Source organism: Mytilus edulis, chromosome 4 (genome assembly GCF_963676685.1).
Source record: "Mytilus edulis chromosome 4, xbMytEdul2.2, whole genome shotgun sequence".
NCBI classification, from domain to species: Eukaryota; Metazoa; Mollusca; class Bivalvia; order Mytilida; family Mytilidae; genus Mytilus; species Mytilus edulis.
Window position 1 is genome coordinate 5,256,107 of NC_092347.1, and position 18,570 is coordinate 5,274,676.

The 18,570-nt window shown below is 33.0% G+C and overlaps 1 protein-coding gene across 1 annotated transcript; it reads right to left on the reverse strand.

Annotated features, from left to right (window-relative positions):
* Nucleotides 1-4,497: 4,497 nt before the first annotated feature.
* Nucleotides 4,498-18,382, reverse strand: LOC139521679 (protein N-lysine methyltransferase METTL21D-like). The gene is made up of 4 exons (XM_071315191.1): nucleotides 18,128-18,382; nucleotides 16,158-16,338; nucleotides 6,808-6,927; nucleotides 4,498-5,854 (listed from the first exon to the last, which is right to left on the reverse strand). Exons 1-4 carry the CDS (start codon nucleotides 18,364-18,366, stop codon nucleotides 5,747-5,749), a joined length of 648 nt encoding a protein of 215 aa, XP_071171292.1. The 5' UTR covers nucleotides 18,367-18,382; the 3' UTR covers nucleotides 4,498-5,746.
* Nucleotides 18,383-18,570: the final 188 nt, after the last annotated feature.

Genomic DNA, 18,570 nt, shown 5'->3' on the forward strand with positions numbered 1-18,570 from the left:
TTCATTGGCTCCTTATTGGGTGTATATTTCCTATTGTGTTCTGTTCCGTTTACTCCTTATGGTGTGTACATTTATATTGAGTTATGTTCCGATAGCTCCTACTGCAGTGTATATTTCTAATTGTGTTATGTTCCGTTGGCTCCTAATGAGGTGTACAATTTTTAGTGTGCTTTGTTGCGTTGGCTCCTTAATTATGATCTGTACATTTCTTACTGTTCTGTTTTCTCCTTATGGAGTGTAATTTCTTATTTTATTCATTATGCGCATGTTTCCAGGGACGTCTCAGATTTCAATGACCCCAATATTTTCATTACTTTTACAAGAGGGATATTACATAAATAGAGCTGATCGTGAAGAAGGAGCTCACCACTTTTTTTACTCAATAGACTTATCGTGAACGGTTTTAATTATAATATATAATACCGTTCTATCATTATGTCTGGTAGTATTTGGTGATGATTATTAATTTCAAAAGAATAAAATTATATTTCTTTTGATTTGTGCATTGAAATGTTGTGCACTTGCACAAGTATATTCCTGGGTTACTATTGTTGCATTACTGACTGAAATCATTAGTCAAATACAGCCATCCATAATGGAGTGTAGAAACGACATTATTTCAAACTAGCAGGTTAACTGCTTTGAGCTTGCTTGCAATGTTGATGCAGAAGTTATGCTAGTTATTTGGAATTAAATATACATGACAGGACAGACTAAGCTTGGACCATGTTTGATTATCTTTGTTAAATCTATCCACATCTCTCCTTAACTCGAGGCGATTATAAGACCTTGATATTATCCATAGCTGTTTTAACCTTATATTGACCTCTCTATATATATATATAATTTTATTTATAGTGCAACCTGATATAACATTTATTTTATATACATTGATACAAAGTCAATCAGCCAGCCTTCAAAGGCTTACGAAGCACTGTCAATTAATATCTATAATTTGAGCTAATATAGAGAATATGAAATTAATACTTCAAGAACATTTTATAACAAGATTATTTAAATATCACAATGAGAAAGTAACTGAGTTCTGATTTTTGAAATATATAATATATACCATTTATTAATAAGTTTTCTGATGTTGTCAGAACTAAAATATAAAGAATCGTTAAACTTGAGTTAACCTTGTCGTACTTTCATTTCTATAGCATCACAATTGAATGCTAAATATGTCTGACACGATAAAAGAAGTTTTATAGATTTGTTTCTGTTTAAATCGTGTTTGTTGATATTTTTTACAATGTACACATTACAGCAGAGCACTATATATCCAATCCTTTTAAAATTTGATAATTCCATTTTATTCTGTTCTATGTCTTTGATCTCCGGGTGTATACCAGCCTCATCCGATTTTAAAATACATTACATATGCTTTATTTTAGATGGGGTATCTTTTGTGATTCATAAATAGGGTTTTACAACCGGATTAAAGCTCAGATCAATCGATACACATATGATCATATCAGCATGACGAAATCAGAGATCTATACTTTAATATTAAGATTGGTTAATTTATTAATTACCAAATGATAAATCTAGTACTTACCAAATGGTAAATTTATGAATTGCCAAATGGTAAATTTATGAATTACCAAATGGGAAATTTATCAATTACAAAATGATTTATTTATCAATTACAAAATGATTTATTTATCAATTACAAAATGATTTATTTATCAATTACCAAATGGTAAATTTATTAACAAACTAAACGGTTAATTTATGAATTGCCAACTGGTAAATTTATTTAAAATTACCAAAGACCACATTTTGATATAACCCATGTGACAACGACGCAGGACCTTATAGGATAAATTACAAGTGACAGTTGTTCTCAATTCGTTTGATGTGTTTGCCTTTTGCTTTTGCCATTTGATAAATAAAAGACTTTCGTTGAGTTTTCCTTGAAATTCGGTATTTAAAACCTTTTAATGTGTAACACTCCCAAACGTGTCCTGTCCCCCAAACGTGTCCGATTCCCCAAAACGTGTCCATAATATCCAATATTCCCCAAACGTGTCTGATTTTATAACCCCCCCCAAACGTGTCCGATAATTGTTATTCGCAATTTTAAACATGTCCACTATTAAACGCCTTTTAGCGCTAATACATGAATAAAATCAATAACGTTTACGGCAATTCTATAATGGGGGACACAGTTGATAAAGTGGTCATTTATTAGTATTAGTTGGTTCAATGCCGGTTGTTATTGCAAATTTAACCTGTAACATATAAATCAACTTTTGACTGAAATTGTTCATATTCCAGTTGCAAGTATTATGCTCGTTTAGAGCGCACATACATATACAAACAATTCTAGTTCAGTTGAATTAATCGTTTACTATGTAATTATTCAATACAAATTGAGAATGGAAATGGGGAATGTGCCAAAGAGACAACAACCCGACCATAGAAAAAAACAACAGCAGAAGGTCACCAACAGGTCTTCAATGTAACGAGAAATTCCCGAATCCGGAGGCGTCCTTCAGCTGGCCCCTAAACAAATATATACTAGTTCAGTGATAATGAACGCCATACTAATTTCCAAATTGTACACAAGAAACTAAAATTAAAATAATACAAGACTAACAAAGGCCAGAGGCTTCTGACTTGGGACAGGCGCAAAAATGCGACGGGGTTAAACATGTTTGTGAGATCTCAACCCTCCCCCTATACCTCTAGCCAATGTAGAAAAGTAAACGCATAACAATACGAAAAAGCATTAGGAAATCAGCTGTAATCCGCGAATACTGCACGGCGGGCTTTTAAAAGGATTGACTTCCTTTTTTTTCAACAGTTCTGATATTTTAAAAGATATTCAAATCATAAACTGGTTATCAGTTATTTTAATAAATTTTAGGTTTCCAGCATCACCACTAAAGTGAAGACATGCAAACAAGAGTCACAAGTCCAGTGCCAAATATTTCATGCATTATTTGAACGATATCATTTTAACAATAAATACTATTAATACACAAGTTTTATTATCATACCGGGGATTTAGGATTGGGCCTAAATTTGTTAACGATTATTCGGGATTAACATTAGTTAAACTTAAAAATCTTAAAAGCCAGTAAAGACCGATTTTTTTATAACTTCACTAAGAAACTATTTGATTCTCTCAAAAAATAGAAAAAAACCTCTTAAAATTATAAACTGGTAGTAAGGTTTTATATTATGAACTTTTGGTTTCGAGCATCTATTAAATACACACAAACATGAGACATTACGTCCAGTGGCAAATATTTCATGCATGGACAGGATGACAACATGCTTTGGATAAGTTATATAATGAGATGCGGAAGAATATTTGCCGGAACTCTTGGATTGTACCTTAATTATTCCGGGAATTTGAGATTAGGCCTAAATGTGTACAGTTATTAGAATTTACACTTTACGTTTATTAGGAATTTACACTAATCGTAACTCGGAATTAAATTATATTTTTTGGAGCGGAAAAGGACAGTTTTATTTTTACGGAATATCAGTATAACAATCTTTTATTTCCCTTTATATTATAGGACAAGTTTGGGGGAATTGAGCACGTTTGAAGGATTGGGCACGTTTGGGTGGTTATTAAAAAATGGACACGTTTAGGCGTTTGCATAATACAAATGACACGCTTTGACGCCCTTTTTACAACTAGACATGTTTTGCAGTTCAGTGACGTCGATGTGGACACGTTTGGGAGTATCGGACACGTTTGGGGGGGGGGGGGGGGGGGGGGGGAGGACACGTTTCTGAGTGTTACATATATATGTAGTGTTTTCAAAATAACAAACAAATATTAAGTTAGGAAAACGTTATTTAGCCTGGCTTTTCTCAGTATATCTTAGCTTGATGTCAGTGTTTTCTTCGAGGTTATTTTTCAAAAATAAATATTGTTAAAAAATTGCGATTAGATACTTAAACAAATTCTAAGAATGTGTTCAAAAATAAAATAACGATAAACATTCAAACCCGAGACCATAACACCTTAAAGTAGTCTCAGTACCTTCTTATATTTCTACCTGAAGTTAAAGTGTATAAAGTAATCGAAATCGTTCCCATTGTGTCCCATCCAGGTTCCCGGGCATGCGACCTCACTTTTAATTCCAAGTTCATTCAATACGGGTACACGGCAACTCGTACCTTCATCAACTCGTACTCGATATTTGTTTTTTGTTTTGTTTGAGGTTGTGATGAAAATTTGATTTTGATTTTGTATTGATCTACTAATATTTTTAATGCCGCATATTTAAGTGTTTAATTGTGAAGTAATGAATTTATTAGATTTAACCCAGCCGTGTTGACCATATTAATATATCATCTAAAGTTTGAACGATCCATAGAATATTGAAAACAGAATAGTTTTTTTACTGATTTTTCGTTAAACAAGTGAGATTTTTTTGTTAGTACATGTATATATAGATTATACATAATGCAAACCTTTCTTATCCCTGTGAAATCATAAACCCAGCACATAAATTAAACGAAGTCCAATTGTTTTACATATATTTATTCATAGATAATAGATGTATAAGTAATAACACATAAGAGATCATAAGAATACCACAAAACATTAAATCATTCGATGCATTCTATTTATCTCAGTTGATAACAGTTACTGTTCCTCAAAAAATGTTTTAAACATGTTTAATAAAATAAACTAATCTATATGTTCACATTCAAATCTTACGTTCAATATATTTACTGTTCGATGACACAATGATTGATTTCATTCAAACAACATAAAATATTTATTACAAAGTCAGTAAATCGAAAGACTTACGAATTTGTCCTTTATTCGGCGACGGGCCATACAAAAGAGCTTATTTACGGCGAATGAGCTGACTTTCGGTTAATACACCATCCGTTCATTGTTAATGGTCTCGGTGTATAGTAGACGTTCTTTCTACTAGACCTGAGAACACAGTCAACAATGAATTAATAACAAACATATATATAATTGTCACAAACATAAATCGAAAACATATCAAGTTATTTTAAAAGTGTTTATATATATAAATGACAAATTGTGTATGTAATACAGTACACAAAGAAACCACTGGCGGAAGAGTGGTAGTAAAAGCGGAAAATAAAAATGAAAATTTATAAAAATTAAAGAGAACACAGACTTTCTTCTAGAGAATTAGACTTACGAATGTTTTTTATATAATCACTGAGTAGATTGAACTATTCCCTAAACAACACAGCCTGTTTTATTTGTAAGAAATGTAATTTTCATCTACTTCACTACTCATAACAATGATACAATTTCTACCAAGTTTTCATCAAGTTGATTAATGTCCTAGATGCACCAACAATACAGAAGCATCTTTATTATTTGCTGACAGGATGATGCAGCACTTGGATAAACAGTACATTACATTGCACTAATAATCTGCTGTTCTTTTAAGCATTAATTAACAACAGTATTTCTACTTTGACAGGGGATATACGCCTATTAGATTCAAGATTGTTCAAAAGGAATAGGACACCCAGCGTCTCTTGATGTTTATCAGTTGACACAGTAATATAATTTATAGGGAAATTGAAAAATGAATTTAACAGAGAAAATGCACAACAAATCGGTTAATTAACAGCATTTTTTTCCATGTTTAAATTCCGTATAAATTAGATGGTAAATGATGTATCCCGACTGTGCGAGGGCTGAATAGCCAGTCAAGGTCGTTAAAACTACCCTCATCATATTGCTTTTGACTATTTCAACATTTACTGAATACACATTTCAAGGATTCTTTAATTTAAACTTCATTATGTGTATATCTTCACTCCTAAACTGAGGATCCTGTCTGTGTAAAGGAATTTCTTCAACGTTGAACTTTTCATCTATTAACTGAAAATTAAATTTTGGAGAAATGAATTAAAAAGTACAAAATATGGATGTTATATTATAATGCATCATATTTTCCATTCATTATAATACTATTTTTAAAAATATGCGGTTCTTGTTCTCCCTTAAGGACACAGACACTTGTTTCAGAAAAAAATTCCTAAATATACCTTAATGATTTTTTTTCTGAGACACGTGGCGGTGCCTGTGCTTGAGGACAAGACAAATCTATAACTGGATGTTTATGTAACTCAAAACGTATATGCCTCTCGTCTCGACAACTTCTTATACAGCAGAATTTATCAATTGGTAGATTGTAACAGTTGCTTGCTTAAAGTCCAATCCAGTTAGAAATGAAAAATCAGAGACATGTTCGCCAACATTTAATTACAATGCAGTGATAACCTATATAAATCAAACAATAGCTAATTAACGTATAAATCACAGGTTTAACTCATCGTCAGAAATAGGTCAGCTTCACTAAAAACTACATTTGACTGTGAAAGCTAATAAAATTTAAAACCTTTAAATTTTAAGGTTTTTTTTCCTTTGTAAAAGCGACAGATTTTAAGCAGCACAATGCCGAAGTTTATTTAGGTTTATCTTGAGCATGTTGAGATGAACCTGAGCGTCTACGTATGCTAGAATACGTCATATCATAATTTCATACCCTGATGCATATTTATAAACTACATGTTCTTTCTTCTGTGTGAATGTATGAGGTGGCACAGTTTTTGCTCCTATGGACTCTTTAAAAAAAAAAAGTTTTTGTCGATACTTTATCTGGTATTTTCCCTGAATATGTACCCGATGTCCTTATTCTTTCAACTGAATATACATTTAACTGTCGTGAATACTATTAAATGAAGCAGAACTTTGCCAAATGTTCAAAGGAAGCCAAAAAAGCTAATATTTGAAATAAGTTGTGATACTAGTATCGTTAATATTTCACTGACCTCAAAAAATTTACTTTTCAGTTCAAGTTTGTGTTCCGTTATTCTATTTTCGTAACAGCATAATACCGTCGTGTTCCCATTACAGTGATCTGCAATTGTTTTAACTAATGGCTGCAAAGACTAAAAAAAAAACACTTAATTATTTACACAATGAACTCTGGCTAATTTTTCAAGTTATAATAGTTAAGAAATTTTTAGAATTACTTCAAGCTTGACTCCAAACTAACTCTTCAGTCTAACTTTTGAGTTGCGTTATTGCCTCAGGGGTTTACGCAGTATATATTGGACGAGTGATGTAGTCTTTCGGAACACCGGATGTTATTCGGAACACTTCTGTTCTTTCAATGACCACCTTTCAAATACATGCGCAATAGCTATGACCACTTTTCAAATGCATGCGCAATAGCTTACTAATCTGTTGAATATGCATTAGCATCTTAAGTTGCTATAGAGATATTTTACGTATGATCTGAAATTTATATAATACTTTCTTGCACACGATTACAAGCTGCTAATATTAACCTACATGCGTAGTATTTTAATTAGTCAAACGATGTAACAAGCTGTGCTAGATATGAGATAAGATTTCATGTAAACAATGCGCTTTATATTCTGAACGAGAATAATTAAAAATAAAATCTTTAGAAAGAGTTTTAGTAGCATTTTCTTTACGTTAAGTGAAGATGTACATGTTGTTTATACTGAAATTAAAGGGAAGTCTTTCTTGCATATGATTAAATTACAGTTTGTTTTTTTGTTGTTAAATGTTGCAAATTTTATAAAAAAAAAATGGTTATTAAAAATAAAATTAAATAGATATTAAAAATGAAAAAATAAAATATTTTGAACGAGAACAATTAAAAATAAAATCTTTAAAAAAAGTATTAGCACTTTTTGAAATTTTACGTCTAGGATAGACCAAAGACATGGGAATCATAAATACGTGCCTCAAATAGGTGTAAAAACGAGGATTTTTCAAAAAAAAATTCGTTTATTGAAAATAACGTTAAAATTAATTATGAAAGTTATGTCCGTATCTATTTCATTAATATTGCAAATTTAAAGTTATTTTCTTTGTTTAAATATTGCAACATTATTTACTTTTTTTTTTTAAACAAGGAGGTCACATAATAACCTCTGAATCCTTTTCGTCATTAAAATGCGACTGATAAATAGAGATTAATACATGGTCTTTTCCATATCAGCCTGGGTATCATCCCGAGACCCCCATATCAGCCCGAGACGGAGTCGAGGTGCTGATATGGGTCGAGGGATGATACCCAGGCTGATATGGAAAAGGCCATGTATTAATCGCTTTATCATATACTTCCGACAATAGTTTTATGTAAGGCAAATGAATAAATGCAATAACTAAAACAGTCAAAAACTTTATAAAGAAGTTAAATTATGAATGAAATATACTATAATTGTTCAACAACAGCAGCACTACCTCCTTATATAGTAATAGTAACATTTCCTATAGAGGCATTTTGAAACATTGAAATTTTGGAAGAGTTTTATGATCATTACTACTCGGAGTCTCCATGTTTGTTGTACTATAAAATGATTCATAATTGTCATTGGCATTTTTTAGCAAGTACTAAACTACCCACAAAAGTTCCCGTAAATTTTGACGTCGTCATAAAAAATATCTGACGTCACAATGGAAAAGTAAACAACCGATACCGGAAACACCGGAAGTAACTTGCACGAGAGGCACTGATATGGGTTTTGTGCACGAGATGCACCTGATATGGGTTATCAGCCCGGGTGGGAAGATATGGCTTGTGCACTTCCGCTCATTACACATATGCAAAAGCTATCATATCAATGCTAAGTATATGATAAGTATAGATATTCAATATGAAAAGGGGGGAAATAACCGTGACTGAAATCTAAATCTAAAATTTGTTTTAAAAAAATAAACATTTGACCATGCAGATGTAAGAAATGATACTTCAAGCAATGAAACTACGAATTAAATGTGCCACTTTCATTACGACTGATAACCTAAAAATGAATCATGCATGCATTTTTAGCAGACTTAACCAGGTCGGCGATAAGATATCGAATATAAAAAAGAAGATATGGTTTGGTGTCAATGAGACAACTATCTACAAGAAACCAAAATAACACAGAAGTACAAACTATGGGTCGCCGTACGGCCTTCAACAACAGACAAAGCACGTACCGCATAGTCGGCTATAAAAGGCCCCGAAAAGATAATGTAAAATAATCAGTCAAAAAAGAAAATTAACAAAGTCCGTATCATCGTATGCGTAACTTAGTTGCTCACCAAAGGAACGCTACGCAAGCATTTAAACCCGCGTTCCATAAGTCTGAAGTACGTCGAAAAGCAAAGGTATACGCTTGGTGAACGCTTTTTCTTCAGGAAAATTTTAATGGAACATAAAAAATTTCATTCAGCTCAAGCGTTTGTCAAGGGTATACCTGTAAACTGCACGTACATAATATACACTCTGCACGAGCGTTGAAAACACTACAGATAAGTTTGAGACACGTGAAGGGCACATTGCATACAAAAATACTCGTCGCCTTAAAGCTTTCATTTAGGAGAAGAAGTCCGATACGGGTGAAACTTCATCAAACCTACAGAAGATATTACACCCTCTTCAACCATGCAACATGGGACAAGACATAGAAGTACAGGAACTACTCCCATTAGTTTGAGCTGTACAAGATCTACAAAAATATCCCGCCTGCCTCAAAGGTGCATAGGATTGACCATGGTCCAGCACTAATGATACAAGTATCAACCAGAGTTACAATGACGTGGTAGTAAGTCTTTAAAGGCCACCGAGCGGCCTCCAAAAATGAAAAAAAACCTCTATTTAGTCGGCTATTAAATGCCCCGACCATTAAGATTTAAAAACAAAAATCAAACAAAACTAAATAGCTTTATTGATAACAAAATAATTTACGAAAAAAACTTGACCGACATGAATTATGAACAACAACCACTGTACTACATGTTCCTGGCTTTAGAATGGACATTGGTACATAAACAATGTGGTGGCCATAAACCCAACCCTCCCTAATGAACCAAACCATAAGGACAACACATCGCAAGAAAAAAACTGTAAAATATCAGTTGCAATTCGCGTCCCTAAAAATATGGGTAAGGTGCACAATAATCACTTACATAAAAACAATAGACACAAATCACTGAAATAATCGCACTTACCGAAAGCTATTTCAAAGCTAGTGAACAGAATAGAATAGAATAGAATATTTTTATTTCCCAAATTACAGGGCCCATAAAGGGCATAAAATCAGATACAATTGATTTACATAATTGGTAACAACAACAATAGAGGCATATACATATATATTTGGAATATAAGCATTGGTCAGAATCAAGCTAAATAAGAACATGTAGACGAACCAGTGGGCATAGACGGACTGGTAAACATGTAAACAGACGGGCGAATGTGACAGACTTATTGACAAACATTCACATATAGACAGACCTGCAGTCGGGAATGTAGAAAGACTAGGAGAAACGCATAGGTACGCTTTACGCACACCCAATACACGTTTTAGGTCGTTGTGCACACGATACAGATATGATTGACAGGTTGAATGCATCAAATTTACTAGCGTATTGGTAGCGTGCATGATTTTTTTTACCACGGCCGACGTACGTCGGATCTATACGTTGATGTGTGAAGCCGGTATTACATTAGGTAAACAGGCAATGTCAGTTTCTAATTCTTATGCACAACAAAAGTAATATAAAACAATACATCTTTATTAAACAATTATCTAATATATATATAATGCCAAACAAGCATTTGGGTTTACGATTGCATTTCTTTTTTTAAAGAAAGCAACTTGTTTGTTTATTGTATTAAAGATAACAATACAGTTGGGACAACACTCTTTGTTTCTCGAATTCGACTTAAAGTTAAAAAAAACTAGGTCTCACTCTTTGACTATTTTCAACAATAGACTCTCTACAATATTGCATTTATTTAATATAGCAATGTATCGCAAAATCTGTCCGACCTAAAAACTGTCCGACAGAAATTTTTATTTTAGATTTTTTTTGCTTTGAATCTAATTTCTGTTTGGGTCACAGCACGATTTGAAAAAAACACTAATGTCTGTCCGTAACTTCAAAACAACTTGTCCGTAACTTTTTTCATTAAACCAATTGGTCACAGGCACTTGTTTCTGTAAATATGGGGTTTACTATCCATACCCGTAAAAAAAATCACAAGGTAGCTAACGGAAATTTTCAATGTGTTCGCTTCAACCAATATTTTATTACTTTCCGTTTTTCACGAATAACATACACAAGTCTGTCGGTAATTGATTTATCTTTACACTAAAACAACTTTCACGTATCTTGAGAATACCCCTCAAACAGAATGACACACTTAAGATGAGAATTATTAACCTTTTTCCAGACCATTGAATTTGGAGTTCCAAAACTTCCGGTTAACTTAGGAAGTTAATAAAACTGTGCAATCCCATTGGTCTCATTTTTCTGGTTTCTGGTAACTAGTATAAATAAACAGGTAACCAGATGAATTTGACCAATCAGATCAGGGGAACAAGTTGTAGTTAGGCAATCTGGGCAAACTGGGAAGTTGCGCACGATATTGCCACACGCTGCTACATCTCGGTGATTTGGGTACCAAACGTAAGCTGCTGTATATGTTCTGAGTCTCTTTTCCCTTGGTTATTTTGACGCATATTGTTCCATTGTATAAAAAATCACATGACAATTATCAAAGGTTCAGCCAAAAAAAAACCAGTATATTCAAAAGACATGCACTGCCATTAATTAAAAAAAAAATCACTTATTTTTTTAAAATTCCAATGACAAAGTCATAACGATTTGATTAGAAATTAGTGGCCTGTTGCATTCGATGCTCGAACTTTAAAGATTTGCAGTAAATGAGAAAACTTGAAGAAAGGACATTTTGTAAAAATTGATAAATCTAGTCTTACAGCTAGCTGTATATTTCACTAGTATGCAAGCTGCATTAAATTTCATTAAATTGAACAAAACTAAAAGACACAATAGGTAAAAGTCAGTGACAATAAAAGGAATAGAGCAGTCAACACAGTGTAACAATTAGAAATAGTAATATGGAAATATAAATAACTAAGACAACAGGGTTTTAATAGTATAACAACGAATGCCTGATAACATACAAAGACATTAAAAATAAAACATACTAGGAAACATATTGAAAAAAACATTTAAGGAATGACTGTAATATTTTTTCTGACTATGAAGAAATAACATAAAAAATTGGGTGCACACTGAATAACGCGCGTAGCGGGTTTTTTTTAACAATGTGCACCACATTTTTTATGTTATTTCGAATAGACAGAAAAATTATTACAGTCATTTCTTATAATTAAATTCTAAATTCCATTTTAACCGTAGAAAACCATGAAAAAAACGCTGATGACGTCACGGTCACATGACTAAATTATGTCTATGGGCTCATAACAAAATAAGGTCAGCCAATCAGAAGACGCGTAACGTTACATCCAAAATTAAATTATAACTATATAACTAACTGGTGGGATGTATAAATACCGAATAACGTCAAAGAGTATTCATCAAAATACACATACAAAAGAAACAGAGGTGAAAGTAAACCGCAAACAGATAATTTAACTAAAAGATTCAAAGAGTACGACAAAGCCATGGTCCGAAGCGAAAAACGTCGATAAGACACATTAGTTTATAAAAGTTCAAACCATAACCAGGATCGAGTACCAGAAATCCCATTTGGTGGTGAATGAGCAATATAAACGGCTGTGTAGGTTACAAATAAGGGGTTTTATGATGTCCTTTAATTGTTGAAATTAAAACTCTTAAAATTTTAAATAAAAAATTACCCACATCCAAAAATAAAGTTACGGACAGTCTGCTTAGTTTCGATAAAAAAGTTGCGGACGTCTTATGCTTTTTTTTAAAGTTGGCCTTGCGCTTTAGTGAACTCTAAATTAACAAACTTATGGTAATTGCTAGTGCCCGCGTCACACTGTCCCGATTTTTATATACGATGGACACCCGAATGCGAAAATTGTAAGTTCCTACGAAGTTGGTCCCGATCTCGTTAAAATACCAAAAAGTGACCGAAGCAAGTACGATGAATAACGAAGTCTATACGATGGTGCCGAAATTATATACGATAGCAAAAGATGGACATACGAAGGTTAACGGTATTTACGCCTCATATCTCAGCCGAAGCCTACACCCGAAGCCTACACGATGGATCACGAAGGGTACACGATGGATTACGAAGGCTACACGATGGATTACGATGATGGCACGAAGGCTACACGATGGATTACGATGATGGCACGATGGTCATACGATGTCTAAAAGACGTCGTGTACAGCTTACGATGCCTCTGACAACAACTCAGACGATACATAAAAAATCAGAATAATGAAGAAAAAGTTGGTTTCCCTATATACGTGTACCTGCAGTGTTGGTGTACGAGGCGCGTTTATGATTTTCATTATGTTACTCGATATGAAAAAATGACAAAAAATAATATTTTACTTGTAAAAGTAAATCCTGAGCCTGTAATAGCTGCTCTTCTTGTTCCATTTGAATTATATGAGCTCCATGTTTTGTGAACGTCTTTCTTAGCTGTCGTATTAGACTGACCAGTGCATATCGCGCATGACACTTTAAATTTATTTTAGCGCGAAAATTAACTTACATTTAGCTGGATTTATTGCCGTCGAAGTTCCATCTTGTCGCCTTCGTACTTTTATTCGATGGCAACACGACGGAATTACGAGGTCTTCATGAAGTCGTGTTGCCATCGTAAGGCCTTCGGGTAGCTTCGTGATTCATTCGTGTAGACATCGTAATGTCAAAACTACCCGATGAAAACGATGGAAACACGTACGAATGCAATACAATGTTCAAAGTTGCATTCCCGGTGACATTACGATGGTGAGGATGGTGATACGAACTCAATACTAACCCTCGACATCGGACGCACCTTCGGGGATTTTTTAACATGTTAAAAAATTTAGAACCCTTCCCGAAGTTGTCCCCGAAGGCTAGAAAAAGTGGCCGATGGTTCTACGATGGTTAAAGATGGCACTAGGAATAGCCCGATCTGGATACGATCAGTCCCGATTTTGAAAATTTCCATAATCGTGTTGCCATCGGCGTAAAAGTCGGGACAGTGTGACGCAAGTGTTATTATTTCTTTATTAAAGAATCCTATAAATATTTACATTCTGCACGAAAAACGTCGCAAAAGGTAGATTTTGTATAATAATAATAATAATAATAATAATAATAATAATAATAATAATATCTTTATTTAGAGAGAGTAACTCATTTGGATTACACCAATTTTCAATAAGGCTCTCTTAATACAAAAATAATTACATAACAAATAAACAATGCATCAATAATAATGGTAAATAAAGATTATGTACAATTTAAAATACAATAAACAATTATGATATGGCATTACAGTAAAAATATGATGGTAATGTTAAAAGTACATAGATTTGTATCTATGTTTAAATTCGGATACTGTATTTGATTTTTTTATTGAATTAGGAAGAGCATTCCACACTTTTGGTCCATTGTACGAGAAACTAGACTTATACAACTCTGTATTTGGTTTTGGAATAATAAAATTATCTGAGGATGAAAATCTCGTATTATATTTTTGGTTTGCAGAGGCTGATACAATAAGACTGGACATATATTCTGGAGCTAAGCCATGTTTTGCCTTATACATTAGTAATGATTTGTGATAAAGTATTCTTTGTGTGATTGGCACAATGTTACATTCGTGAAATAATTCTCTTGAAGGTTTGGTGTAATCATGTTCGTCTAAAATTATTCTTGCTGCCCTTTTTTGCAGTTTTAGTAAACTATCTAATAGAAAGTTATTACAGTTTCCCCATATTGAACAACAATAATCTAAGTGAGGTAAAACGTAAGCGTTATAGTACATTTGTCTAGCTTTATGATTTAAATATTTCTTTATCCGTTTTAGTAAAGCTAAAGAAGAGTTAACTTTTTTGATTATATAATCGATATGAGAAGACCAAGATAGAGATGCATCAATAAAAACACCTAGAACTTTTTCACATGTACTTTCTATAATTTGTTGTCCATTTAAAGCAAGATTATGAAAGTATGAAATAAATATCAACGAGTTAAGAGTCCGCCATCTTGGTCACAGCTAATTTAGTCTGTTTCCCGGCCGTTATTGAAATTCTTGACAATTTGTATATTCCGAAGGCATACTGAATGTTTTACGGAGGGGACCAACCTACAGCTAATTAGGCATAGTTTCCATAATGTTGAGAAGTTGACGACGACGGACTCCAAGAGGAGAGGAAAGCTTATTTTGACGCTTTGGGCCAGGTAAGCTTAAAAGTCGCACAACATTAAATATTTTATTATAAGTTGCTTTGATGGATGCGTTATCAAGTTCAAAAACAGATATATTACATTGCTGTGCATGTTCAGCTGCTGATTGTCCAATATATCACTTATTCTAGGTCTTCTTATATATCTCTGCTCGTTACGTAATATTTATAACGCTTTCGAATGATTTATTAATCATTTCTGCTTCCGAGTTACAATATAAAAAAACAAGCTGACATAATATTTAGATGATATATACTGTAACATACATATGTGGCTATGTTTATATATGACAACCAACAGACATCAAAAGTGATTATTCAATAAATGTTCGTGTTTCACCTGCGTCTTCAGCTGGTCTTGTTTGAATCATCAAGGATGTCTATATCAAGACTTACCTCCGTTATCAAACCTAATTAATTATTATTTGAAACGCAAGTTAATATAACTATACATGTAGCTCGAAAGAATTTTATTTTTCGTAAGCTGTGTCAAATTTTTATTTAGTTTTTAAAAGCTTTATAAATTTACTGAAATCAGAGACATATAATACAATTAATTGTATTATATGTCTCTGCTGAAATGTATCAACATCGCAGTTTAAACCATTTACGCATTAGTAATATAAACACATGTTCAAAAATGTGCAAATATTTTTTAGAACCAAGAAATACACACACATACGTGACTATGAACTTTTAATCAGGGTCTCCGTGTCAAATATATTATTGGGAAATTGGCGAATTTAAATCAATATTATATATACATATATATACGACATGTTAGAGCTATTTTCATAATGCTTATAGTTTAAATGTTTGGTTGTCGTGCTTGCATGAAGGTGGAACTACAGCTTGTAAACATTATTCTTCAATGTTATACTTGGATGTTATAGTGTATCATTAGAACGATAAGGCAAGAAAACATAAAACATGTAAATTACCTGTTCATAATAAATACAATCAGCGAGACAAACATAATCAAAAGTTTGATTTGTGATTGTATCTGTTCCCCAGACTAATGTTTTTGCTGTAGCATTTCCCGTTATAAGATGTTTGTTTGCTGCAATGTTCATGTTAATCAACGGAATAAACTCTGGCAAGTCTGTTATAGTCACATTTGCCCTAAAATAAGATTTTAAATATTCCTATAATTACAAACATATCTGACAAATCAAGTGAGTAATTTCTGATATTTGTAAAATTTCAAGCGTCTAGTTTAAATGTAATTATAAAATATGGAAATCTAATTTACCTATTCTCTGTTAACTGTTAAGAGCCAATTTGAATCTTTGCTTCGTTACAGTCAAACAGAAAATAAACACTGAGGCTATAAGGGTGCTCATAGTTTACAGTAAGTTTTCAAAGTCGATCGGTAACCAATGTTAATTCATTTTAATTTTAAAAAGAAACTGTCAATTTCCGTGCATGATCTAAAGCATGATTTGATGTCTTGTTATAAAATAATTCTGACACATCAAAACCTATATTGTGAAATCAGTTATACAAAATGCAACGCAGTTATAATAAATATTCTCCTTTAAGATCCTTTTTAAATCTTTGCTTCATTAAAAACAAAAATAATATGTTATATGTGAACTGAATGAGCATACATGTAAGACTTTCGTATTCGATTTACAAGTACTAGAAGTAGCTCATCTCACAGCAGTCACTAGCCTGTCGACACCGAGTTGTAAGTTCGAACCCAGCTCTTAGAAAGTGTGTTCGACTCCCGTCTTAATTGAGTAGGATCGTGAGGATTGCCAGTTTTCTTTCCGAAGGTGGGTGATTCTGTCTGGGCTCTCATGTATATTCAGCCTATAAATACTGACCGTCACGATTTAGCCAAAAGTACTGAAAGTGGATTAAACACCAACAACAATCAAGCAATCAATCTCGACTCCCTGTAACCATGGTAACATGTGCAACAATATATTGATCTATATTCGGTCTGGTAATAAATTTGACCCCAGACTTTGTTTCCTACATGTAGGTAATGAGGTCCATGTCCAAAATTTTACTTGAAAAATAAGTCCGGGAATAAATTTCTTCGGACAATAAGACCACAGCTGTTAAAATAATACTTCTCTGGCCATGCTGGCTGGTGTTGTAATTTTTTCTCGAAAAAAAAGTCTTAAAATTTCAATTCTTATTACATTTCTTAATATTAATTCAAATTTCAAAATTATTGCTTAATTTTCACTTAAAAATAGTAAAATAAAGAAACAAAAACTATAAGGAATAAAAATCATAAGTCTGTGAATGATAACAAATTTCCAAGTAAATAAGTCCAATGCTAAATAAAAAAAAATTTTAAATGGAATGTTGAAAGATTTATGTACAACCAAGAATGAGAATAAGAATAGTTTTTCGTGCTAATCACAGCGCCCAACAGCAGTGGTCCAGTTTAATCTCGGTCAGTCAAGTAAGAGTAAAATAAAAAATATTAATACATGATGCAATCATAAACATGGGCGGATCCAGGGGGGCCTGGGCGGCCCGCCCCCCCCCCCCTTTTGTGGGAAAAATTTGGTTGATTATATAGGGAATCATGACTGGAGCGGGCCCCCTCTTAGGTCAGTCAGCGGGACCCCCCTTAGGAAAAGTTCTGGATCCGCCACTGATAAAAAAACACTGTGAGAGTCAAAACAGTCATAACAAATGCTGTGCGAGTCAAAACAGTCATAACAAATGCGATATATGCCCCACTTAACTATATCCCCTCCAAATCACCGAATTTTCCGATCAGTCTACTAAATGGTCTAGTCAATCGAATCTACATTTTTATAAACAGTAGTCTCAGATTAAAAGAGTCAGTATATCTTCAAATAGTTAGTAAGATAAAAAAAAATCAATCACATTATTGTTACCAAATCATGTGTAATGCAAATAGAAAGTTAAAGGATAAAGTTACCCGAATGTAGAAGCTATTATCCCGACTACACCGGTACCGGCTCCCAGTTCTACAATATTCTTTTCTTTGAGAAGTTGTCCTTTGAGAAAATCTTCAGTTTCAAAGTATTTAGATAGTACTAGTGCAGCATCCCACACGACACAACCAACATCTCCAATCTCAAGTTGATGAATTTTAATTACTTCCTCGTTATTTTTCTCAATTTCCCTTACAAAAGTGTCTGCAATGGGCGCTGACATCTTTGTTTTCACATTAAACTACAAATCGGGTACGGAGAATCAAAATACGTGCATTTAAAAAGGACAAAGGCATATTTTATTTTCAAAAACAAAACAAAAATACAATAAATTTCGATACATAAGATGATAAAAATAAAATTATCTAACTGATAAAAAAAATATACAACATAAACAAGTTTCACCAAATATTTTGAGTTAGAATGA